The 27248-nt window shown below is 36.4% G+C and overlaps 2 protein-coding genes across 2 annotated transcripts; both read right to left on the bottom strand.

Moving 5' to 3' along the window:
* Positions 1–10141: 10141 nt before the first annotated feature.
* LOC121800248 (rapid alkalinization factor-like) lies at positions 10142–10742 on the bottom strand. Its single transcript, XM_042199824.1, has one exon. It carries the CDS (start codon positions 10633–10635, stop codon positions 10288–10290), a length of 348 nt encoding a protein of 115 aa, XP_042055758.1. The 5' UTR covers positions 10636–10742; the 3' UTR covers positions 10142–10287.
* Positions 10743–21204: 10462 nt separating this feature from the next.
* LOC121751448 (cell cycle checkpoint control protein RAD9A-like) lies at positions 21205–26496 on the bottom strand. Its single transcript, XM_042146201.1, has 10 exons — positions 26262–26496; positions 25598–25717; positions 25397–25505; positions 23504–23755; positions 23302–23414; positions 22838–22902; positions 22235–22443; positions 22009–22162; positions 21613–21653; positions 21205–21535 (listed from the first exon to the last, which is right to left on the bottom strand). Exons 1-10 carry the CDS (start codon positions 26364–26366, stop codon positions 21417–21419), a joined length of 1287 nt encoding a protein of 428 aa, XP_042002135.1. The 5' UTR covers positions 26367–26496; the 3' UTR covers positions 21205–21416.
* Positions 26497–27248: the final 752 nt, after the last annotated feature.

Genomic DNA, 27248 nt, shown 5'->3' with positions numbered 1-27248 from the left:
AAGAGATGTGGGACATTGCGGACCAGTTCTCCCGTGCCGATGAGGCAGACCGTCGAAAACGGTCTTTAGACAGCTCATCTAGAGGAGACGAAAAGAAGCCCGATCATAGCGATCAGAGGCTTCCTCGCCGAACTCCTTTTGAAAGAATTCAAAGGGCACCGGTACAAGGCAGATTGGGACCACGTCTCAATCCTGAGAAGCCGCCCGCTCAGTTCGTACCCTTAAACAAGTCAAGAGCGGAAATTTTCGAACTGCATTCCGATATGTTCGAAAAGCCAAGGCGGATGACGAAATCGGCCGCGCGCCGACCTCAGGATCAATATTGCTCCTTCCATCAAGGCTACGGTCACGATACCGAGGAGTGCCGACATTTGGCTGCAGGTATTGATGCCCTTGTGAAAGCAGGGACGTTAAAAAAATACCAAAGCAAGCAGCCGAAAAGGAACAAAAAGCAGGGAGGTGCGAACTGCGCTCCTCAGGATCCGAAAAGGCAACGGGATCCCGAAGACGATAACGAGCCGCAATATGATGGAGTAATCCTAACTATTGACGCTCTCCCTGCCGGGAAGACTAAATCGTCTCTGAAGTCATAGAGCAGAAAAAGGCTTTTGACGAGCTCAAAAGTTATTTAGCCGAGTTTCCAATTCTCTCTGCTCCAACAGATGCCGAAGTGATTTTCTTATACTTAGCGGCATCCGATCAAACCATTAGCGCGGTGCTTGTACGAGAAGAAGGCCTAAAGCAGTTTCCCATCTACTTTACAAGCCGAGCATTAAGAGGTCCAGAAACATGGTATCAACCTCTGGAAAAAATTGCTCTGGCGTTAGTAAATGCAGCAAGGAGACTGCGGCCATACTTCTATGCTCACAAGGTATGCGTCTTAACCGATCTGCCTCTTCGGCAAGTTTTGACCAAGCCAGAAGCATCAGGCAGAATCGCCAAATGGGCCATAGAGCTGGGAGAACACTCAATCGAGTACCTACCTCGAAAAGCCATCAAGGGACAAGCCTTGGCAGATTTTCTTGCAGAGGCCAAGTTCGATCAAGCAATCCCTGTCATTGCCGAACAGAAAAATTCTGCCAATGCCGAACTAGCACAGCCCTTGGAATCCGAAGAAGAGCCGCCGGACTGCTGGAGCGGATTCGTAGATGGAGCTTCGAATAAAACGGGAAGTGGAGCTGGTATTCTGCTTATCGCTCCCGACGGACACGAGGTAACCTACTCACTTCGGTTCCTATTCCCCACTACTAATAATGAAGCCGAGTACGAAGCCCTCCTGGCCGGACTCCAGTTAGCGTAAAGTCTGCTCGTCAAATCTCTCAAAATCCATTGTGATTCACAAGCCATAGTAAATCACATGTTGGGTACAAGTGAAGCTCGTGACGAGAGAATGAAGAAGTATTTGGACAAAGCGCAAAGCATCAGCCGAAGTTTCTCCTATTTTCGGATAATCCGCATTCCCAGAGCGGAAAATAGCCGAGCAGATACCTTAAGTAAGTTGGCCTCAGATCCGAGCTCAAAGGCGGAAGAATTAATGCATCGAAGCATTGATGAAGCCGAGGTACATTCAGTATCCAGCTCGCCGAACTGGATGACGCCGATCTTGCAGTATCTGGATCAAGGACAATTGCCCGAGGATAAGAGAGAAGCTCGGAAGATCACGTGCCGAGCACTTCGGTACGAACTTCATGAAGGAGTCCTCTTTAGAAAGTCTTACCTCCAGCCGTTATTGCGGTGCGTAGGACCAGAAGAGACGGACTACATCCTCAGAGAAGTTCATGAAGGATCGTGCGGTAGCCACATCGGAGCTAGAACTTTAGCTAAAAAAGTTCTAAGATGGGGATATTATTGGCCAACCTTGGTACAAAAAGCAGTGCAGCTCGTCAAGACATGCCCGAAGTGCCAAATCCATGCAAATGTCCCAAGGATGCCGCAGACCGATCTATCCACTATGCAAAGCCCTTGGCCTTTCATGCAATAGGGCATAGACATAGTGGGACCACTTCCTCAAGCTCCTCGGCAAATGAAATTCCTTATCGTTGCCGTGGACTACTTTACGAAGTGGGTGGAAGCTGAACCATTAGCTACGATAACGAGCTCGAAGGCATTGGATTTCGTCTGGAAGAACATATTGTGCCGATTTGGCATACCCCACATCCTCATCTCGGATAACGGGACTCAGTTCACCGACAAGACGTTCAAGAATTGGTGCCAAGAGCTGAATATTCAACAGCGGTTCACTTCGGTCTCTCATCCACAAGCAAACGGACAAACGGAGGTAACAAATCGTATTCTGGTGAAAGGGTTAAAAGCTCGGTTAGAACAAGCCAAAGGACAATGGGTAGAAAATCTCCCTCAAGTCCTATGGTCCTACCGAACTACACCCACAACCTCTAACGGTGAAACTCCGTACAGTCTTGTGTACGGCACTGAAGCCGTGATTCCGGTGGAGATCGGCATACCCAGTCCCCGAACTCTAAACTTCTCAGCAGAAATGAATGACGACGGACTGAGAGCCGAGCTAGATCTTGCCGAAGAAAGAAGAGAATTGGCATGCATAAAAGCAGCCAAGTACAAGGAGCAAGTAGCCCGGTATTACAACCAAAGGGTGAAGAAGCTGCAATTTCAAGTGGGAGATCTCGTCTTGAGAAACAACGAAGTAAGCCGAGCAGAAAAGCTGGGCAAGCTCGAACCCACATGGGAAGGTCCGTATCGGGTGTCAGAAGTCCTCGGCAAAGGGTCTTACAAATTGGTTCACATGTCAGGAGAACAGGTACCCCGAACATGGCACATTTCCAACCTCAAGAAGTTCCATTTGTAAGAGACAGTCCGGTCAGTCAGTCTTGAGTCCTGTTCGGTCAATGTGCTTTCTTTGGTTTGCTTGGTCTTTGTGCTTTCTTTGGTTTGCTTGGTCTTTGTTTGTCTCTGTGCGTTTTGTCTGTGTGTTTTGTCTGTCTCTGTGCGTGTCGTCTCTTACAAATGTTACTGAGGTATCTTGTTCTTCGAAGGCTGATCCCCTTCTTAGAACATATACAAGCCAACGATTGTGAGTCAAAGCTTCTAAAGAGGATACAAGACCACAATTCAGCTTAAACAAGCAGTTCGTCTAAAACGAGCTGCAATAAGCCAACGATTGTGAGTCAAAGCTTCTAAAGAGGATACAAGACCACAATTCAGCTTAAACAAGCAGTTCGTCTGAAACGAACTGCAATAAGCCAACGATTGTGAAGTCCAAGCTTCTAAAGAGGATACAAGACCACAATTCAGCTTAAGAATCAAGCACTTCGTCTGAAACGAACTGCAACAAAAGTCCGATTCACGCGATAAAACTTGCCTGAATTAGGACAAGGGAAAGTCCGATCCACGCGATAAAACTCGCCGAATTAGGACAAGGGAAAGTCCGATCCCCAAATTAGGACAACGGAAAGTCCGATCCGAGCGATAAAACTCGCCAAATTAGGACACAAGCTTAGTCCGGTCAAAGATGTTTATTTCATCAGACCAAAGACTAGTCCGGTCAAAGATGTTTATTTCATCAGACCAAAGACGAGTCCGGTCAAAGATGTTTATTTCATCAGACCAAAGACGAGTCCGGTCAAAGATGTTTATTTCATCAGACCAAAGACGAGTCCGGTCAAAGAAGTTTACTTCATAAGACCGAGGACAAACATCAACTTACCCCGTACCTTTATCCAGAATGCCGAAGTGACTCGCTTCGCCGAAGTGATTCACTTCGCTTTCCGGGGGGGGTAGTGATGGAGTATGTACTAAACAAGCCCAACAGCAGTAAAGCCCATCAGCCTAAAGCCCAAGAAAGAGTATCAGTTCGGCACAACCAAAGAGTATCAGTCCGGCATGACTAAAGAGTTCAGTTCGGCACAACCAAAGAGTTCGGCCCCAGCCTACAGCTCGGTAAAAGCCAACCAATCAAACTCTGCTCTCAGGTCGGCATCAAGCTCTACTCTCAGATCGGCAAAAGCTGCTCGGCAATAATTCAGCAGTTCGGTCTCAGTATTCGACCGAACTAGGAGATAGTGGACTCATGCAGGATTTCCACCTCCACTACACCCACGATCTATTTAGTGGTGTCAAGCAGTCATTAACTCATGCAGGATAGTGGACCCATGCAAGATCGCCACGATCTCCACGACATCCACTACCTATTAAATGGTGCTGCATGCCACGATCTTGGTTCAATGTATAAATAGAACCTAGATCAGATAGATAGGGTTAGACTCTCTCGCTCTCTAGAGATCAAATATAAAATAGCAAGTCTGTATTGTAAGCTGTAGAAAACAGATCAAGCAATACAACTCTGCCCTCTTTTCTTCCCGTGGACGTAGATTTACCTCAGTAAATCGAACCACGTAAATTCATTGTGTCGTGATCTTTATTCTCTACCAGCATTCATCACCATCAAAAATTCGCGGAACCGCCAATAACCATTTTTAGAGTTTTTATTGTGATTTTTTTTATATTTATGCGTCATCTTTTAACTCGATAATCGATATGTAGAACAAAAGAACGTTGGTGGAAAAAATTGGAACCAAAGTCCTACTTAATTTTTAGGGTTAATTACCTATAATATCAAAATGTTTGGTAAGATAATGATTAATTCTTCCACCTTTCACAATTTGAATGATAAATCATGAAATTTTAAAATTTTCTTAATTGCTCTTGACTCCTTGTAAACTTTTTTTGAATGCAAATTCATCGAACTAGTTGATTTATAAGAGAAATACTAATTACATTAGTTTTCATTTATTAGAGAAATCTTAATAACATTGTTCTTTGATTAAATGTTTTTTTAATATGGTGTGATTTAATCTTGCAAAATTCAATTAATGATTTGTTCTCGTTCAACCACATTGATCACTTTGGTATTTGATTAAATAAATTTTTTAATGTACAAAAGATATGATATTACAAACAAGAGAATTCAAATAGTAATATATTCTCATCCAACCTTTTTATTTCCATGGACTATGGGTTTATCTCGCTCATAGTCTTTAGACTATAAAAATATTGTCTGTAGTCCCTGGACTAAGGGTTTATTTTAAAATTGGTCATTTTGGCTATTTTCCACCCGAAAATGTCCTTTTGGGCTACTGGACAATTTTGTCTATTAACATTTTTAACATTTTCAATTTGATATTATTTCAATGATGTTCTAAATCAGATATTATTTCAAAATTATCTTCTTCTTCCATTTTTGCATCCTTCACTTTGTTTCTTTATTTCAATATTAGATTTAATTTTATAAAATTAAATTTAAAATATTTTTAAATATCAATAAATTATTTTTAATTAAAGTTATTAATTTTTTGTATTTATTATAAAAGAGTTTTGTGTGAGCTGGCTGCATAGTTTTGTTTCTATAGTCTAATAAGATTTTTGAAAATAAAATATGAATTTATAGAGTTTTAATTTGACATAAGTGTCTCATCTGTGTAAAGACCGTCGTGATGTTCAAATCGACGTTGTATACTTATATAATAAGTATCTTTTTCCTTTTGTTTTCCTTTCTTTTATTTTAATAAAAACATCACTATTTAAAGACGTTAGTAGTTAATTTCTTTTTGTTATTTTCTCTTAAATTTTGTGAAACAAACTAAAATTTGATTAAATATTGTGATTTAAGTAGCTACTGTATTATATTTTTAGCACTAAAGGTAAAAAGTGACATCAATAGTTAATTTCTGATTTGGTGTTTTTTCTAATCATAAATAAATAGGATCAGTAGTTAAGAAATACGAATAAATAAAACAACAATCAACTTTCATTACTAAACTATGTAAAATATTCTAAGGGCTAGAAAAAATTTAGAAAAATAAAGTGGTACTTTTCGAAAGTACTATCAAATAACTGAAACGTTGAAAATCAAAGTTATACATTCAATTGTAAGAAGGGCTGAAAATCAAAGTTATAAATTATTAATTTTAATTAAAATAATTTATTAATATTTAAATAATGAAACAAAATGAAGTATGAAAAAAAGGGAAGAAGAAGATAATTTTAAAATAATATCAGATTTGATACATCATTGAAATAATATCATATTGAAACAGTTAAAATGTGAAAAGATGAAATTGCTCAGCAATTGAAATGGGCATTTTCAGAAGAAAACAGTGCAAAAGGACCAATTTTGAAATAAACTCTTATTCCAGGGACTACTAACGATATTTTTAAAGTCCAAGGACTATGGGCGAGATAAACCCATAGGCCCATTTTTATAATTCACTATTTTATTTATTACTCCCTCTGTCCCATAAAAGTTGAGTCACTTCATTTTTTACACTCATTTTGAAAAAATCTTAATAAATAGTTAGAATGGATTAATAGTAAAGTAAAATCGAGAATAACGTAGATAAGAGTCTTCTCTACATTTGGTGTGCTTTGAGAGCGATGGACAATGGTGAAGGGCCAGACACAAATGTTCTAGGAAGATTGCATCGCTGATGTCATGTATGCATGTATCCTCATGCATAGCATGATAGTCGATAAATGAAGGTAAAAAACTCACCAATGAGGTTAATGAAGATACTGTTGGATCAAGCCACTAGCCCCGTACAGATGGGTGTATCGCATGGCGATGCTGAGAGGCTCCAAGCATTTGTTAGTATGCGCCAGGAACAACCATATATTCGATTCCAGCACGATATCATCGAAGAAATATGGGCACTTAGGGTTACACGTAACTGTTGATACCATTTGTATTTTATTTGAAAGTTTGTTTATCGTTGTATATTTTTTTTCAAAATTCTAATACAACGAAGATTATCGTATTAGTAGTAAATTAGTGTAAAGCCATAATTCTGTTTATCATTTTCCTCGATCTAGCATTTTCGAATAAGTATTAAAGTAGTGTTACAAAAACACCATCAATGTCAACTCAATGGAAAAGAAATTCCACTTTGTGAGTAAAATATGTTTGAGTGTGTAAAATATGTTTGAGTGTGTTCAAGTGTTTTCCATGGTTTTTTTTGTCCAGTTAATTACGTTTTTGTCGTTTAAATACTACCCTGTCCCATAATAAGAGTAACATTTTATCATTTTGATTCGTCCCACAATAAGTGTCACATTTCACTTTTACTATAAACAGTAAGTAGGCCTCACATTCAATCAACTTATTTCACTCACATTTTATTATAAAAACTAATACTCCACTATATATAAGTGAGATACATAGTCCACCAACTTATTCAACTCACTTTTTCTATATTTCTTAAAATTCATGATGACATTAAATGTGACTCTTATTGTGAGACAGATGTAAGACTCCCTTCGTCCCAAGGAAGATGACATCTTCCTTGGGCGGCATGCGAATTTATGCAGCTTTATTTTGTAGGTGAAGTGGAGAGAGTAAAGTAAGAGCGAGAGAATAAAGTAATGATAAATGTGTTTACATTTTTAGTAATGGATCATCATTGGTTGGGACAAACTAAAAAGAAAAATGGGTCATCTTTAATGGACAGAAGGAATATTTGACAATAATTAAAATGAATTAAACAGGAGAACTGTTAGAAGGTTGTGGGAGGGTTGTGAGATTGGCTCATATAGCAGGAGGAATTTTTGGAAGGACTCTCTTGAATGGTCTAACAATGGAGTTTGACGTCATTCTTTCCATTTTTGGATGATCCACGTGTGATAAAGATTGATATACATAAAACATCATAGCAAAATTTCTGCATAATTGATCAACATTATCTTGGGAGTGGATCCCCCGTTGTGGTGGAAACACAGCAAGGGCAGCTGTGCCAAAATACGAATGCGTTTTGTATCAACTTCTACAAATTTTACTTCCATAATTAAGGGGAAGGATCCCCCGCTGTGCATGGCATTGTGCTTCAAAACACAATGCTTTGTTAATGAAACGCAGGTATGCTTCCTTTTATCTTTTTTGTTCCTTTTCTTTTATTTAATTATATGCATAGCAAATGACATATTCCCTGCTGTGCACTAATGGATCCATTTCGATAGTTAAGTGTTTTATATTGAAACAACTAAGTACGTATTCAAATATTCCACCGTCCACAACTGCCGCCTGGTCATGAAATGAAACAATTCTTTAATAATTTGCTAAATATTGTTTTTCTATCATATAATAATTTGTGGAATGTTATTTTACTAATTAAAATTTCAATTTTTTCAATTAAGTTGCATCAGGGTCAATTAAAAAATTATAGGAATATTATTTAACTATTAATATTATGACAAATTAATATAATGTGACAAAATCAAATATGATAAGACAATAATTTGAATGTAGGTCTTATTTTTATATATTAAATTTATAATAAAATATGAGTGGTTGAGTTAGTAGAACGTGAGGTAAGTGGAGTAGTAAAAAAAAAGAATGTCAATAAATTGGAGATGTCGAAAAAGGAAATTGGTGTAAATTAATGAGGGACGGAGGAAAAAAATTGTCATTATATTTAGAGTGTTAATTAAAATATGTCAATGTATCAAAAATGACGTGATTTCGTTATCATATCATATTTTTTGATTTTGCCATATTAGTTTCAATTTTAACTAACATGAGATAATTGAGAAAATTGAAATGTTATATTTGAGTTTCAACATTATGGAATTGGCTAATAATTATTCCTAAATTTAAATAAAAAAATAGTCTTACAAATTTGATAAATTTTTAGTCAATAAGCTCTAATTGTTATTTCAAATAATAATTTATTGATATTGACATTAGTTTATAATAATAGTACTACTAGTTAAAATGGAGTCATATTTAAATGAGAAAAAAATAGCAAAATTAATATTATCGAACAATTTATTACTTCCTCCGTCCCAATTTAGTTGGGACATCCCAAAAATAAAATACAACTCAATTTAATTGAGAAGAATGGAGTATTATATAAGTAAAATCACTACAACAAATTATTAAATAAGTTTTTATTTTTTTATGTCTTTTTCTATCCTTTCTCAACAAACACGTCAAAATACCAACATGTATAACATATGCAATTTAAGAACATAATTTGCATGATTGACATTTGAAATGAGTCAAATCTAGTCCTTAAAAACATGCAAAATCCGTGTTTGTCATCGACGAACCATTTGCAAATCTCCATTCCACTCAACGAGAGCATGCTTCCCATGGTTTTTATTGTAAAATTAACCATGTGTTTATGCTGAACCCTCAATGTTGCTCCAAGTTGTAATCTAGGCTTGTATGGATGTTTTCTACACCATTGAATCCATGTGTTTTTTCATCAACAATGTGCTTGATGTTTATGCACTATGTTTTTGGTTAATAATGTAGTGTTGTTATTTCCTTTGCTTTTATCTCTTTAACATAGTCTGGGAATGATTGATTGTTGGTGTGCTATTGAATTTGATTTGCTCAGAGGAGAATTTGAAAGTGGATTGAGTAGGTGATCATAATAGATGAATATTTCTCCCGCGCTTCCGCAGGAGTTTGCAGTCGTTGAAGATTGGTTCATAGATTATGTGTTCAGCTAATTGTGAATTGTTCATCGTATACATGTTCAGTATATGTGATTAGGTTAGATGTTTTAATCCCTTCATATGTTTCATTGTTAGAGGTGTAGCAATACAAGTCTGGTGAGCAACTTGGAGTGACATATTTTTCCGTTTGAAAAGTCTTTCTTTGGTTAATATTTTACTTTACTTTGTGATTATCTTTGAAAACAAAAAATCAAATCTCTGTATGTTTTTATTTGCTTTTAAGTGTAAACAATCTTTCACCTCTATGTGGATCGACACTTGAAATACTACTTACGACACTGTAATCTTGAAGTATCATAGTATTATTAGAGTTAATTAATTAAACTTGATATCCTATGTGAACTGAATCGTATACTCTAAACTAAGCTACCATATAACCTTTAATTGAAAGTGAAGGTTTGTAGAAATTGATACAGAACGCCGTTGTATTTTGGCGCACAGCTGCCCCTGTTTCCACCACAGGGGATCCACTGCCATCATCCATTATCTTTGAAAGGTTATAGATTCATTGACAAGTTACATTTCATAGTGTTCTTTGGTAGTATAAAATTCTATACTTACCTGAAAATGAACAAATCCCAGGAAGCAGATTGAGAGAAAAGAGAGAATAGATTATTACTCACAAATAAAAGAATTTTAAGAATAACTGTATATGTAGAGAGCAACACAAACAGTGTATATTCATTTATTCATTCATTTTAGTATACCAAACATCCTCCCAAGGAAAAATTAAAAGAAATAATATATTAAAATTTTGTAGTACTTTCCCAAGGAAAAATTACGAGAGGTTGCGGAAATCGTTCAGCTCCTGCAACGAGTGATGGCGCTGCAGCCGCGAGTGTAGGGATTGGCCTGAGCGCCAGGGCGGCAGTTGTAGTACGACGCGCCGCGCCGCGAGCACGGGATACTGTTCCTCCGCAGCGCATCGTAGCTGATGAAGCGCCTCGCACCTAGGAGGATGCGCCTGCTCGATTCCGAATCCAGCTCGAATTCATCCTCCTCGTTTACCAGACACTCCGCCACCGTTCCCCTGCACCCCGATCTCACCGCTGGCATCACCCATCCCGTCGCCGCCGCGCCACCGCCGGCAATTGCCAGGGGGAGTGCGATTAAGCACAGCGCCAACAGCAATTTCCAAGTGCCTGCCATTGCAAACCTAAGCTCGTCTTCTTAATTACTCCAAATCTGTGCTTCTCTCTCTAGAATCTTCTGATTTGGGAAAGGAAGAATGAGAGGAAAAAATGTTGAACAGCTAATGCTAGTGGTAAAATTGGTGATTGAAAATTGTATATGTATGGGGATGAGGGGCTAATTTTCATGAATATTACAACTATGCCATTCATAATTAATTACTGGTTTAGTTAGGGGTAAGGGGTCCACTACATTAATTGAATATTCTCTTATAGTGATTTACAGGTGTTTATGAAATGGTATTTCAGTATTTGCATATTACTTAATAAAAATATGTATTATGAAGAGCATCCATAGTGGTGCGGATGTCCCGACGGACTTCCCAAAAACACCTTCTGTCACTTATAAGGACCTTCCACTGCACTGTCATGTCATAAGGACATCCCACTGCACAATGACTGACATCTCCAAGGACATCCCGACGGACATCCACAATAATAAAAATTCACAAATATGCAATTTACGGAATTAAAATTTCGACACAAATATGGGGAAAATGCAACGATTTTATTTAAATAGTAAAAAACATACATAATTATTTTTTAAAAATACATAGCTAAAAAAATTAAAAATCCGGACGTCCGTCGTGGCACCACAATGGCGGACATCACCGGAAAGCCGCAGATCTGCGGTGTCCGCAGCGGACATCCGCATCCGTCCCTCCCACGCCTAATGGCGGACGTCCCGCCGAGAAATTCGCCATTGCGGATGCTCTTAGAGATTTCTTGAACAAATATATAATTGCATTTAAATTACTATTCTCTTTTTTGTTCTAAGTAGATTTACATTCGTCTTATTTTATTTTTGATTTTTCTCTCTTTTTTCTTTTCTCTCTTTTTTAAATTTGATTACATGATTATCTATATAAAACAACATTTATACGTAAATAGATAGATATAATATAGCACTACATGATTATCTATATATAACAATGTATATAACATTTTGTAAAATAAGATAGTTTTGTTGATATAATAATGATAAGAAAAAGAATATTAAAATAAAATGGATGCATTGAATTAACGATGAGAGATAAATGAGAAAAATCAAAATTAAAAAAATATAGAGAAAATAGAGAGGAGATGCATTGTAGAGTAAGTTGAAAGATAAATAAATAATGTAAATATATTAAATAATCCAAAAATTATTTAAAAAAAAAACTAAAATGTAATTATGTCTTTGTCTAAATAGGTCTGATGATATTAATTTTTATCAGTTACCGGAAATATGTAAATATCATTGTATGGATATATTTATGTAATTCACTTTTCTTTTTAATTTTATTTCAAGGTCCATTCTTTTATTTTTTACCATCTTATGTTGTATATATAATGATATTTTAAATATAACATTCGAAATGTACTAAAATTAAAGAATAAAAAAGGTTTTTTGAGGCCATGCATTAAATAATTAGTTTGCTCCTCCCTTATCTTTACTTCTAATTTGTGACTTTTCTTCTTTTGCTTGAATTCTGTTAGAGAGCTAACACTACTTGAGGGTGAAAACGAGTTGAAAATGTACTTTCGGCAAATCTAATCTACCTTCTTTTGCTTGAATTCTGTTATAGGACTGCCAGTCTTCCACTACAGGTTCCTAAATAAATTAAATTAAATTAAATTAAATTAAATTAAATTAAATTAAATTAAATTAAATACATTCCTCATACGCATCAAACATTACTCCTTCTATCTCACAATAAGAGTATCCACAATAGAGGAGTCGCGGCTCCCGGACAGGGGGTGGCTGGGTCGTGGCTCCCTATTGCTGAGGAAAGGGAGGGGGGGGGCATGGGCGCGCCACGGAGACGACCTGGCCGAGGCGCCCTATTGTGGCGGCCGAGAGCCGCGGCTCTGCCTCGAATTTTTATTTTTATTTTCTAATTTTTTTTATAAATATACCCTTTTTTTCTCCATTTTTTTACCTCAATCCAATCTCTACTCTTTTCAATTTAAATTAAAATATACAAAAAATGCAAAAAATTAATTAATTTGTGGCTTGAGCTTGTCCACTATTAGGGTGGACAAGTTTTTTTGTGATCTAGCCAAATTTCTTGGCCTTGGCCAAGTTTTTGTGGCTTAGGCTTGGTCATGGCCTTAACTATTGTGGATACCCTAAATGCCACATTTTGTCATTTCAATCTATCCCATAAGTCATATTTCACTTTTATCATAAATGGTAAGTAGGTCTCATATTCTACTAACTCACTTCATTAACATTCTATTATGAAACTAATATTCTAAAAAATTGGACCACATATTTCACTAACTTTTCTAATCCACTATTCTTTACATTTCTTAAAATTCGTGCCCACGCGGCCACGCCAAATGTGACTCCTATTATGAGTGGAGGAAGTACTTTTTTGTGAGAATAAATTAGGCATCAAATCTTACTTTTTATTCTCACTTTCAGATATAAACAAAATTAAATTAAATTGATTGACGTCTGAATATTACTTTGGGATATTTGATTTTGATGCTTTAACTATCGATTGCCCATCTATTTAAAGGAAATTTTTTTTTACTCCTAAAATATTATGGAAGACGAAAATATGTTTAATACCCCAAAAAAGGTAGGGTAAACTAAAAGGAGGGAGATATATGTAAACCGCGTGAGGTGGTCCTAACTCCTAACAATTAAGAAGAATAAAATTAGAGATGAATGCGCGTCAATTATCAGCCGCTTTTAATTTTTCTCTACAACCAGCTATGTTTTTTAAACTTCCTTCTTATCCAATTGGCCATCCTCACGCAACACAATTATTTGAAATAAAGTATTCTTATAAAGTCTATACTATCTATATATATATAAAACTAGAGTAGGGATATAGGGCAAGTACTCCTTAAGTATATAACTAGACAATAAATTTCAACCACAAGATTAAGAAATCAAGGGTTGAAAAATCAGCTTAGGATTTCAAAACTGATCCAGAAAATTACTTCACAATATAAGTAGGCGGGGTAAAATAGTCATTTAACAAACAAAGCTGGATAAAACATGAATCTCTCTCATTTAGAGAATTTTTCTTCAGCCCTCCTCTTCACCGCCGCCTCTAAGTGATCGGGGCTTCGCCGCCTCCACCAAAGCCGCTCGCGGCGGACGTCGTCGGCCTGTCCTCTGGCCCCAACTGGCCAGACCCACGACAGAGATTGCGGCAGTACTCATCGGATTTGGACTCTGATCGATTTGGTCCAAAATAAATGCTAGCAATTAAACAAACAAGCATGAATTCTGATTTTCTTGTGGGTGTGACGTGTTCGCATCAACAACCCAACTTCACATTGCATATCTATTCTAATGGGTTCCGCCGCTGAATTAAAAGTAGCCTCTAATCGCCAGAATTCGTAGAATTCGTGCCTTTGTTGCTTCTGGATTGCGGCAAAAACGGGCAATTGAGATTTGAGCAGGATCTGGACGGAAAGATTTTTGACAAACTAATGGAAACGGGTGATGTTTCTGTGATATTTTGTTATGGTGATCTATTTTGTTAACATCAGTGAAGTAAAAACATGGTTAGAGTGATGTGTTCCAGGGTTAGAGTGAGGTTTCTTTGATTTTTTGTTATAGTGATCTATTTTATTAACATCAGTGAAGTAAAAACATAGTTATAGTGATGTGTTTCAGGGTTATAGTGATGTTTCTTTAATTTTTTGTTATAGTGATCTATTTTGTTAACATCAGTGAAGTAAAAACATGGTTATAGTGATGTGTTCCACGGTTAAAGTGAGGTTTCTTATAGTGATCTATTTTGTTAACATAAGTGAAGTAAAAATATGGTTATAGTGATGTGTTTCAGGGTTAGAGTGATGTTTCTTTGATTTTTTGTTATAGTGATCTATATTGTTAACATCAGTGAAGTAAAAACATGGTTATAGTGATGTGTTCCACGGTTAGAGTGATGTATCTTTGATTTTTTGTTATAGTGATCTATTTTATTAACATCAGATTTTGGCGGGAGTTGTTGTTCGGCGACCCTAACCGCCCACTTCAATGGCTTCACCTTATCGGCGGCTCTTCTCAACGGAGCTAAGGCTAAGCTATTGGATTTGTGCTTCCCAGCTGCGCGGGAGAAGGTCGGTGGCGGAGGAAAATTGGCTGCGCACCCCAACCGCTGCGTTGAGATGCCCATTTCCGGCAATTTTTGGTCGTTGATTCATTGTTATTGCTTTTGTTTATTGAATTCTGCGGCTGTGGTTCTATCAAGTTGCAACTTATCTTCTGTGGATATAATTCATCTTCAAAACTTAGTTAACTTAATTACAACATATTTTCCTCCTCTCACCGAAAATGACGGTACCTTAATTATTTGGGAAACAGGTAGATATTCCACTATTTTTTCTCTCTTATTTTCTTTTTATATTTAAAAATATTTTAAAATTTATTTCTCTTGATTGCACAGTAACTACGAATTTTAGAATCAGTGAAAAACACAAATTTGATCAAAGTTTATAATTTTAGAAATGAATATCCATTATTCTATTTAGAGACGAATATCCATAACAAATATATATAATAAATAACATATTAAAATCACTATAAGGCATGCAGAATATACTTCACTATATGAACAATATACTTCCCTAAAATGAAAAACAATTCGCTATAAGCATGTAGAAATATACATCACTGTAATGCACAATATACATCACTATATGCTCAATATAGTCCATGTCAAGGCATGCTCAATACACTTCACCGTAAGCATATTGTAGTTCACTAATTGGTCAATATACTTCCCTAAAATGAAAAACAATTCACTATAAGCATGCAGAAATATACATCACTGTAATGCACAATATACATCACTATACGCTCAATATACTCCATGTCAAGGCATGCTCAATACACTTCACTGTAAACATATTGTAGTTCACTAATTGCTCAATATACTTCCCTAAAATGAAAAACAATTCACTATAAGCATGCAGAAATATGCATCACTGTAATGCACAATATACATCACTATACGTTCAATATACTCTATGTCAAGGCATGCTCAATACACTTCACTGTAAGCATATTGTAGTTCACTAATTGCTCAATATACTTCCCTAAAATGAAAAACAATTCACTATAGACATGCAGAAATATACATCACTGTAATGCACAATACACATCACTATATGCTCAATATACTGCATGTCAAGGCATGCTCAATACACTTCACTGTAAGCATATTGTAGTTCACTAATTGCTCAATATACTTCCCTAAAATGAAAACAATTCACTATAAGCATGCAGAAATATGCATCAATGCACAATATACACCACTATACGCTCAATATACTCTATGTCAATGCATGCTCAATACACTTCACTATAAGCATATTGTAGTTCACTAATTGCTCAATATACTTCCCTAAAATGAAAAACAATTCACTATAGACATGCAGAAATATACATCACTGTAATGCACAATACACATCATTATATGCTCAATATACTTCATGTCAAGGCATGCTCAATACACTTCACTGTAAGCATATTGTAGTTCACTAATTGCTCAATATACTTCCCTAAAATGAAAACAATTCACTATAAGCATGCAGAAATATGCATCAATGCACAATATACATCACTATACGCTCAATATACTCTATGTCAAGGCATGCTCAATACACTTCACTGTAATGCACAATATACATCACGGTAATGCACAATATACTTCACTGAAACACCCGCGGGCTGCTTAACATTCCCATTGACCTGAAACACCTGCGGGCTGCACTCGGGCTCTCTATTGAACAAGAAGACAAATCTGGGGTGGGTGCAACAACATCATTGGTTAGAATTTCGTAATTATCCCATAAATCTCCTCCCCACCGCCATTTCTGACTGAATTTCCGATCTTGTTTTCGCCGCCCGAAACGCGCTCTCGCAGTCGGAGGGGCAAGAATTGCCGTTGAATACATCACTATTCGAATTTACAGCGTCTGAATCCTGAAGAAGATCTTCAAAGAGCGTCAATTTTTTGCCCTTCTTTTCAGCTGAAACGTGATTCGATCTAGAAACTAAATTGCCGTCGTTTTTTTCGCCGCACATCGCGACAAGAGTTTGTTTGCTTGATCGACACTCAGAGAAAATTCGAAGAAGGTAGGAAAACTAGAATTTGTTAATCGATTTGAAAAGGTCCAATCTTCAAAAAAAATCAGCAAACTAATAAATTAAAATTAGCTGGAATACGGCCATAACACAACTCTGAAAACGACACTTAAAAAATCGTTACGAAGAAGAAACGAAGCAAACAATCGACGAGGAGAGGAGGTGCAAGCTGCTCCACCACCTCCTTCGTGGGAGAAGGAGAGAGTGTGTGTTTGTGTGTGAGCGTGAATGGTGTGTGTATGTGAAAATATGAGAACAATGTCCTAAAATACCCCTATGCAATTTTTATTAACTAAAAATATTTACTTATTTTAGTCATTGGATTAAGATAATGTGTGGCTGAGATTTGTTCTCTAGTTATACACTTAGTGCCCGTTCGGTTAACCATATAAAATAATGGTGGATAACAATATAGGATACAACAGAGATGAGCTTTTTTGATAGAATGAGCTTTATCTAGGATTGATTTAGTTGGAGGGGGTAAGGCTAGAATGGGCTTTATCTAGGATTGATTTAGTTGGAGGGGGTAAGGCTAGATGAATAGTCTAATTAAAATAGTCCAATTGCATTAGTTATGCCGGCTTATTTGAGGTCAAATAGTCAAATTACATTAAAATAGTTCAAATTGCACAGTCCTCTAATTGTGCATAACCGAACAGGGGGTTAATATTAGTTATGCTTTGATCATCTCCCTATAAAACTATACATATATAAAAGACGAGTTTTGGTCTTATTTTGAATATTTATGACTTTTGAATTTAAATTTAAATATTTATAAATATAGGGTATGAAATTGAATATTTGTTATCCATAACTGTATTTAACATTTGCATATGAATAACCGTTATCCATAACTATATGCAACATTTACATAATATTAAGTACCCGCTATTATATTCATCATTTGAATATTAAGTAACCGCTAATAAAATTTATTCTGAATTCAATGAAACTTACTCCAAACGAATCGAAACCGCTATATTCAAATGAAAGAACTAATTACACTATTATATTTGAATTTATAATGATGATTACTCTATTATTCATCCAACATAAATATGGCGGCCACTTGGTGAATCAATTAATTACAATATTAAAAAAAGTAACGGCCGTTCTTGATTATTTGTTCATCTACTCTATAAATATGTAGCGAGTGGAAGATTATAATTTACTTTCGCATTGTCTTCCCTCATTACATCTCGAATTTTCTAAAAAAATGATTTTAGTGAAACCATGGAATTCACATTCCTTAACGATCGTACAACCTAGCAATACTTCGTCAGCTATTCGAGTTCAGTGTGTGCGTGTTTATGAATTCATTAAACGTGGAGACAAATCCAGTGTAATCTCCTTGGAATGTATTTTCCATGACGGGATGTGATGAGTGTCGTTTCTTACCTTATTATGTTTTGTTAGTTATTTATTTATAACCAGTAATTGTTTATTTGTCCATGCAGTGCACTAGAATTCAAGGCATGTTTTCTCGCTATTTACAAAATAGGTTTCGTGACCACATTGTTACTTTTTGCCAAATATTTGTAAGAAAAAATCGAGTACATACTCCTATTATGGATCATGAATTCACAGTTACTATGTACTCCAAAATATGGATATCTGAAGTCAATGACTCCAAATTTCCAAGATTTATGTATTCGTTTAAGACAATTTATCTAATCAAGCTGATAAAAAAATTTGATGAAGAGTCACTCTTTGATACTTTTTGAGTACTACTTTTTTCAGTTATTATTATTTGTGTATTAACATTGTCTCGGTTTCTATCTTGGTGATATAATTAGTGTAATTATCGACCCAAGGAAGGTCATTACACAATCTAATTCTCGACTCATCGAGATTACGTTTATTTATAATGAATGATATTAGACACACAAAAAGTCATGGTAAAAGAATGCCAACAAACACTACCGAATCTTTTATAAATGCCAATTTCATTAATCATAAGTGTCATTTCAGTGATACAAATTTTTAGATTGTGTATTGTATTCTCTATAATGATATTATTGATAAGGCCTATTTCATGCATCGGTTTAGGAATAAAAAGTACGCTACTTGATCGGTTTATCGCGCAAAAGCAAGTGTTAATTGTGCAGGAATGCCGCTTGACCAAGGCAACAAGGCCAAACTGATCAAGCAAGTACAATAGGCGAACAAGGCCAGAAACCGGGGGAGTTGATCAAGGGGAGTAATCAAGCAGTCAAGGAGGGGACCACTGGCTTCTAGAAGAAGGACACGTGAGGTTAATGAGCTGGATGGTGCGCATCATTCTGTTATCAAGGACGACGTTCTAGAAGGGGACACGTGCTGATATATGAGACGCATGGACGGAGCTGAGTCATGAATCTGTTACTGAAAAGCGTCGTCATTCTAGAAGGAAAAAACGTAGCAATCGATGAGTCGCTCGTCCACAGCGTGAGCGAATATTTTCTGTCAAGATCGTTATCCAGCTGGAGGTCGTTGCCGAGCTTATAAATAGAGGATGTGCCACCACAATGATGAGAGTCGGAAGCCCTTTTACCATTTTCTTCCGTCTTCAGCTTAGTTTAGTGTAGTTTAGTTTAGCTCAGTTCCAGAGATAGTTTAAATAGAGAAAATGTTTAGTTAGAGAGGGCGATCGAAGGAAGCGCTACAGAATCCTCGATATCTGTCGGCGTTATCTCAAGTTTCCCGCCGAGGACTTCTCGGTTTTACTTGCTTTATTCTCCGAAGTGTTAGCTTAGTTTAATTTCGTATTATAGCTAAAGTTTCGATCTTTTCACATTCCGCATGTTCGCTGTACTGTTCTGAGTTTTCAGTATAAAATCGAGTTGTTTTATTTTCGTTCTCGTGTTTACTGTTTTCAAGTTCCGATTAGCTTTTTAATCTTTAACCAAGTGTTTAATCATGTTGAGTGGGAAGGTGTTTCATGTTTCTCGTAGCATGCTTAGTTAGTTGAGTTCTTATTTTTAGTCTGTCGTTTACTTGATCCAGTAGTAATCAGTGACTTGGTCCAGTAGACAGTTTACTTTGTGCCTAGTGTAAACTCAGTAGTTAAAACTCCCTAAAATTAAAGCGTGGCAGCGGACGAACCCTATTCACTACGCACACACTCGATACACTCGCTTCTCTGTGGGATTGACCCCGAACTTGCCGCTTTACTGTTAAAGTAGTGCAAAATTGGGAGTTATATAAATTACATTGGCTGGTGAGCGAGAGCGCGAACGCCTTGATCAAGTGGCAACGACATTTGCTAACTGATCCATCCGGTTCAATTATCTTTTCCATATAGCTTGAACCACGCAAAAGCTCTCAATCGCGCACGCCAATTATTATTATTATTATTATTATTATTATTATTATTATTATTATTATTATTATTATTTGTGTTCTTAATTATGATATTTTATATTACATTGTCTTATCTTTCTTTTTTTGATAGTACTATATTTTTTTATGCTATTCATTATGTTGTTGCTAACAATAAGGACTAGGTGAAAAGAGAATAATATTATAATACGTACTATTAATTATCATTCTTTTTTAACAAATTCATGATATTTCAGTTATTTTGGATTTAGTTTTTTAGAAACTGTGCTAAGTTTCAATTTAGATCTCCGTTTTAGTCTTTATAAAATATCATCTTTTATTTTTTTGCAAACAAAATCTGCAAAAAGTAAATTACTCATAAATATTTTAAGGAGTCCGATTCCAACCCTTTCACAATTTTATTTTATAGTAATTCTTGAAAATAAGTTTGCGCATACATAAAAAGTTCTTACCAAATTTTCACAATTTTAATATTTTAATTTATTGTTATACAATAAGAATTAAAAATAAATTAGTTTTAAATAATTTATACAATATAAATTGCACACTAACAACTGTTGGATAAATAAGGAGTATATGAAAATCAAAGAAATACATTATGCTATTTTTATGCTATTCATTATGTTTCAATTGTTTGTCGTTTTACAATTATTCATCAATTGGGAAGGAATCCAAAACTAGGAGTTTCAATTATTACGAAAAAAAGGTAACTGTGTACAAATTCTGTTTCAAGTTTTCTTGAATTTTAGCTTCAAAGAAAAATCAATGAGTCGTGCATGCAACGCACGGTGTTGATACTAGTTTTACATATATACTAACTATGATAAGCTGATGTGGTTTTTGTATTACATGAGTTATGGATTAATCACTTGAAAAATGAATATGACAAGATCCACTTACAAGATTTTACATGTGTGGTGTGTGAGTGAGATTCAAATTTCAAATCTTTTATTCCAGTTGATAAAGAGGCAACTTTCACTATTCCAGTTGACAAAGAGCAATTGTCAAGATAAATACTCCAATGTAGTTGAGACATTTTTCAGTACAGAAATTCAAAAAAAAATGTTTAATTAATTAAATGAACTGAAAATAAAGTAGGAAAGGAAATAAAAAAAGAAAATGTTGTGTTGGTCCTTAAAAACTAACACAGGAAAATCACATATATAGATCTATGATTTTTCCATGTTTTATTGTACATACTGTATTGACCTGATTTTGAGAACATTAAGATCAATTAGGAGCACGATTTGAAGAATTGGGAGTCAGAGACTTGACTTACAATTGAGCATGAAAGGGCAATTTTGAATTAGCCACACACTTCATGAGTATGGGGGTGTTGACTGCACACACAGCTCTGAATCATCCCCTTCATCATCATCCTCGTCTGCATCTATCCAGTTGCTTGGATGGTGATGTGAGGGGGCACGCCCATTATTCTCTACAGAACAATTATAAAATGATACTTAACCAGAAACGAAAAAAATGAATGAGAATGATCTGCATATTTAGATGAACCTTCAGGCCGTCTGGTATCATCAGTTTCTGCTGGATGGAAGCTATACATTTTTGTCAAGAAATATTAATAGCAAACACTCTAGAAATCATGGACATGAGAGGATGAATCACGTGATTGCATCTTATAAATTTTATATACACATATAGTGGGCTACCTATTAACCTCAGAGTGGGATGCATAAGAGATGAAAATGTATCACAAAGTAAGCATTTGGAAACCAATCTCAATAAACAACTTACTTCACACCACAACCAGCATCCAACAAGGGAAAATGCTAGACTCTACCAACTATTTCAACCCCATATCATAGAAAATGAGCATGAAATCTAAGTGCCATATGATTAATCAGGTAAGATAGCAATAAGATTCTAGTAGCTAATAAAGCTGAAGGATACTCCTTGCCGTTAACGGGAACTCCATCAGCATTCTTATCTCTAGATATATTCATCGCACCAATCCTCTGGATTGTGGTCTGCTCATTGGTGTTTTGATTTCTTTCCCCAGGGACAAGCGGATCGTGAGCAGCATTTCCATATCTTACAGCACTTCCTGCATGTGGATGCATCTATGAAGAACGTGTATGTTTTAAATTCTATAACACTACCTCAACTCAGAACTGACCGGAGAGTTCGGACCAAATTCTGGTATGATCAGATGGGTGCTCAGTAGTGTTTCCTTTTGTTCCCTGCTGTGCTGCCGTTGCTGCTGCAGGCTCAGAGGAATTCCCACCACTGAGTTGTGATACAAGCATTGTAGCAAGTACTAGGGTAGCATCAAAGTTTGAAAATGAGCCGTCGTCTACGCCAAATTTGGGCGCCATTAGGATTGGCCTGTTCCTCAAACAATCAATTTTATATTTAACAAGATAGCATTCATAGTTCATAACCAAATTTAAAATGCCAACAGGTGTGGGAACTGATGTTAGCTGCAGAGAGCATGCAGATGCAGCAGAGGTATTTTTTGCAAGACGTGTGAAGTGGCTAATAGTGCATTTTTTAACATCTTTAGTCCATAATCTTACTACCTAAGATGTTTTATATAGTAAAAAATAAACTTCTTAATAATTGAGGGCATGCATTTGGGCCAAAATTAAGCCAGTCAGAAGTCATCCATCTTTTGGATGAATCTATACATCCCAAACAGAAGTGAGCTTAAATTAAACATCAATAAGAAAAAGGAAGGTCTTAGTATTAAATAATGAGCACTGGCAGAAGAGACTCTTACTCTCCAGCTTTGTCAAAATATAAATGTATATCAACTTCACATCCCTCACAGAATGAAAGAAATGCCTGGCACAAGAGAAAGATAAAAAAATAAATGAGTGTAGTGCCAAACATTATTTAGAAAATGAAATTTAAAAAAGTACTCCTACCTGATTAAATAAGACAACAGAAAATAATTATTGCCCATTGTAGAAACTTTATTTTTTAATGGAGTTGTACAGCAAAAGCATGTGTGAAGGTCAGTAGTTGAATGATAATGTCTGAATAAGGGAATGTTCATAGAAGGATTGTAGAAACTTTAATTTGTAATGGAGTTGTACAGCAAAAGCATGTGTGAAGGTCAGTAGTTGAATGATAATGTCTGAATAAGAGAATGATTGTAGAAGGATGTAATTTTACTAAGATCATCTCACTCAAGAAACCACAGTAAAAAACAGAATGTAAGTTTCCATATAGTTCCATCACCTTCAGCTCTCTCACTCCAAATGTTACGTCTACAGGATCACGAGTATGAGTATACTGCACAAACTCTTCTGCAGGATCTATCCACAGCTGAGTATGTAGTGATGAATCATTTTCTGAAATCAAGAAGCTGGAGTTTAATTTTAGATGCATCAAGATTTTGCTATAGGAGAACATATAAGTGTGACAAAATTGCTTGGTTTACCTTTAGTTGGATCAATGTAGCTTCTAAACTCAACAGCTTTCCCCCCAATCTGATCAGTAGCATCAACAGGCAAAACAGATTGTTGTGTTGAGATCATTGTAATCTCTTGAAGGGTTGATTGGAAATTAGCCAGTAACCTGTTGAGATCACGTGGCCTAACTACAAAACTGCTAGGAAGTTTTCTTCGATCAAGTGATAGATGTTGTATATCAGGTTCGATATTGCAAGTAATCCAATATGTTTTTTTCATCCCTATAAGCAGAGTAAGAATGGGGAACTAAATTAAATGGATGAGTCAATTTGACATGTCAAATATTGCTACCTTTAACTAATGGAGGAATAAATAGAAAGTTGTACTTGTACAGAAGGCTTCGGATGCACAAGGGTGGATACCATACCCTTTTCTAATCAAATATGGGACATGTTTTAGAAACTAATATGCACTCTCTATTCATACCAAAAGTTGTCAATTGTTCACCGGCAAAATTGCAGATTTTACAGAAGCATCAACATTTTACCAAGTGCATTCAATGTAGAGCCTTTGCAAAAATGTTGTGTCATTTTAAATTCTTCAATAGTCCCAAGAAGACAAGCAGCAAGCAGTGTTGTTAGGGTCGCGGGGCGCACCGGGTCGATGGGGTGAAAATTCGGGTAGCAGGTCCACGAGTCGACGGGGTCGAGAGACCCACAAAGCTAGGTTAATTTTTTTGCCTTTTAATATTAAATAAAATAAATATATTGCTCTAATGTTTATAATATATCAAATAATATAAATTTAGACGCAATTCATGTGAATAGAGATAAAATGGAAAATAGAAATGATCAAAATATCAAAACAATTCATAAGTCATAACACAATAAATAATTGAAACCATTGTCTGAAAATATCAAAACAAAGGAATATATGAAGGGTGGCAGCAACAGATCTTTGAATTGTTTATTTGTTTAGGAGTGAAGAGGCCGAATTCTAAAGTGTAGAAAGTAGGTTTGAAAAGTTTGATGTGGTGCATGCATATATATAGAGAATTGTGATTGAGAGAGTCAGAAAACATGTGAGAGATTTGAGAAAATCAGAGATAGCATGTGTTTAGGGCGCCCCAGGCGACTCACTCGCCCAGGCGACCCAGCCGACCCAGCGGCGACCCTGTATCTCGATCGACCCACCCATGTTGGGGAGGTGATGGTCTTGACCCAGGCGACCCGGGCGACCCGAGCGACCCGAACGACATTTTGACAACACTGGCAGCAAGTCAATCATAAATATTAATAATAACATTTCAAGTGCAGTAAAATGTAAGATTAGATTCAATGATGTTATAATTAGATGACTAATATATAATGGAGTACCAGTCCATGCAAGAGAGATTAACACCCTCTAAATTTTACTTGACTCGTTTACTATTAGTAGCCAGCATTGAAAGACTACATAGCAGAAATCAAGTCAATCATGATGAAAAATATTTTCTGTTAACTAGCAATTTTATCGAATTGATGTCACCAAAAAGCTATCTGCAAGCAAGGATGAAATGATCCAGAAATTTCTCCAGTATTTTCACTTTTGGGTATCACCAACAATTATATTGGGGATGAAAACATTTCCACCAATATCTAGGTATGTATCTATATGAGATCTATCAGTGTGCAGTATGAACATCAAGCAAATATTGGGGAAATGTGAGAAATTTGAAAGATACATAAAATTTCCAGCAATGTTCTGTAAATATATAAATTCATTTTTGTTTTCATACACATAGATGGTTTCATCCTCGTATGCATGTTTTTGCCCTGATGCTATCTAGAATTTCATAAATTTCAAATTGGCATATGCCTCTTCATAGATACGTAGCAAGAGTTTAATATGTTACAAAAATGATGCAGATATTGTTTTTGTACCATTAGAACAGTCCAAAGCCCACTGCACTTTTGATGCATCAGAATCAGCCAGTTGTACGGTTAAATGATCTATACTAGCCACTGGTGTTCTTAACACTGAGCAGATAGCCTGCAAAAAAAGTAACAGCACGGCTTTATCCTAGACATATGATCAAATAAATCCTTGATAACAGAAATTGTAATGAGGAAGATGATATATACCTTCAGAAGTACGCTGCATTGAACTTGGGACCCAGATACTGAGAACACATCAAAGAAATCCGGTTTGAATGTTATGGATTGATAAGCCGACCTTGATGAGTTGAGAGTATGAAGACAGAGCTGCGAATGCATAAACTCAGAATAATAAGAAATAAAAGGTCACCTTTTCTCCCAAATCCAACTATTTCTATTTCTTATACATCAAATGAGAATAAATTATAGTAACAATTATCCAGGAAAAAGAAATGGAAAGCAGAACAAAAGGATCTCCATCTTTTTGCTGCAACAAAATCAGCATTGTTTTATAACTCAAACCCTTGTTCTCTTATTTTATTCCGATCCTCTAATCAGGCTCGATGAACCGTAATCGACAAAAAAAAATCCAGCCAGCCAAATTCTAACTCTATAGACTAAACCTTTCAATTACTAGACACCAAACACTGATTATCGACTCTGGCTGAAAGAAAAAACTTCCAACCCTAATCATTTTCAAGCACACCAATTTGAACTAGCAAATTAAATATTATGATATCTGCTAAATTCAGAACTTGTATATTTCCGACGATGTGAGAGCGTTATGCCGGATTTAGGCCTCGTGAGTCGCAGCGAGAAAAGCTAACAATTCATTGAATAAATAATGGAGAAGAAACATAAAAAGGGGCACCTGAGAAGAAGAGGACTGGAGAACGAGCTCGTTGCCGATGCGGGCGAGGCAGGTGATGGAGCGAGCGAAGGTTTTGAGCGCAGTACCGCTTACACTGAACTCCATTGCTGCTGTGGAAAGTACTTTCACCTCGAGCTCAAGCCAAGTTTTATGGTGGGAAGATGATTTGTAAGTGAGTTTGCAAAAATGCCTTTTCGCCCTCTCTCGGAAAAGGTCACCGAAATTAAATTGGTACTACTAACTGCTACTACTACTCTAAAAATCACTACTATTCCATATCATACACTATTTTAATTACAGGTGCCCACGCTTCCGGTTCCGGTTTTGAAAAAATTGCCGAACCGGAACCAAACCGCGAGGGTGTTTCGCGGTTACGGTTCCGGTTCCAAAACCGCCGGCTTCGGTTTCGGTTCCGAACCAGTGATTTTTTACGGTTTTTCACGGTTCTGAACCGTCGGTTTTTTGAGGTTCCGGCTTGGTTTCACGGTTATCCGGCAGTTTTTTTGCGGTTACGGTTAGGAACCGCCGAGAACCGGCGGTTCCGGCACGGTTTCGGTTCGAAATTTTTTGAACCTGAACCGAACCACGGTTCAAAAATCGACGGTTTCAGTTCGGAACCGTATCGACGGTTTCGGTTTTAACCGCCGGTTCAGGAAACCTTGGGCTGGTCTAATTTTAATTAGTATTTCACTTACAATGTTCAACTTATCAAATTATAGTGGGGATATTCCATACGAGTTATACTGTTAAAACGATGTCAGCCCACGGATTGCGGGCTGCACTGACATCCCAACACAACATCATTCTTATCTCCCCCAAGCGTCTTCGACAACTCAGACACAACCGATTTGTGAGCATCAGCCAAATCAATCCGGGCCCCATTCGCCCAAGCCTTCTTCGAACTGGGCTATAATTCCTCTTCAAACTCTAGATCTTCTCCTCCCACATGTTACCCCCTTCGGCCAGAGGCTGTGAGGCCGTTCAACA

This window comes from Salvia splendens, chromosome 1 (genome assembly GCF_004379255.2).
Source record: "Salvia splendens isolate huo1 chromosome 1, SspV2, whole genome shotgun sequence".
NCBI lineage: Eukaryota > Viridiplantae > Streptophyta > Magnoliopsida > Lamiales > Lamiaceae > Salvia > Salvia splendens.
Note: the sequence above shows the minus strand (reverse complement) of the source record. Positions and strands in the feature narration are given on the sequence as shown.

What these genes read in the sequence shown, in the direction of transcription:
- LOC121800248 (XM_042199824.1), bottom strand. Translation starts at nt 10,635, where the DNA reads ATGGCAGGCACTTGGAAATTGCTGTTGGCGCTGTGCTTAATCGCACTC.
- LOC121751448 (XM_042146201.1), bottom strand. Translation starts at nt 26,366, where the DNA reads ATGGAGTTCAGTGTAAGCGGTACTGCGCTCAAAACCTTCGCTCGCTCC. An exon ending in GGCTTTGGACTGTTCTAATG is followed by an intron (nt 23,756 to 25,396) that starts GTACAAAAACAA and finishes CTCTGCTTATAG; the next exon opens with GGATGAAAAAAACATATTGG. An exon ending in CTACATTGATCCAACTAAAG is followed by an intron (nt 23,415 to 23,503) that starts GTAAACCAAGCA and finishes TCTTGATTTCAG; the next exon opens with AAAATGATTCATCACTACAT.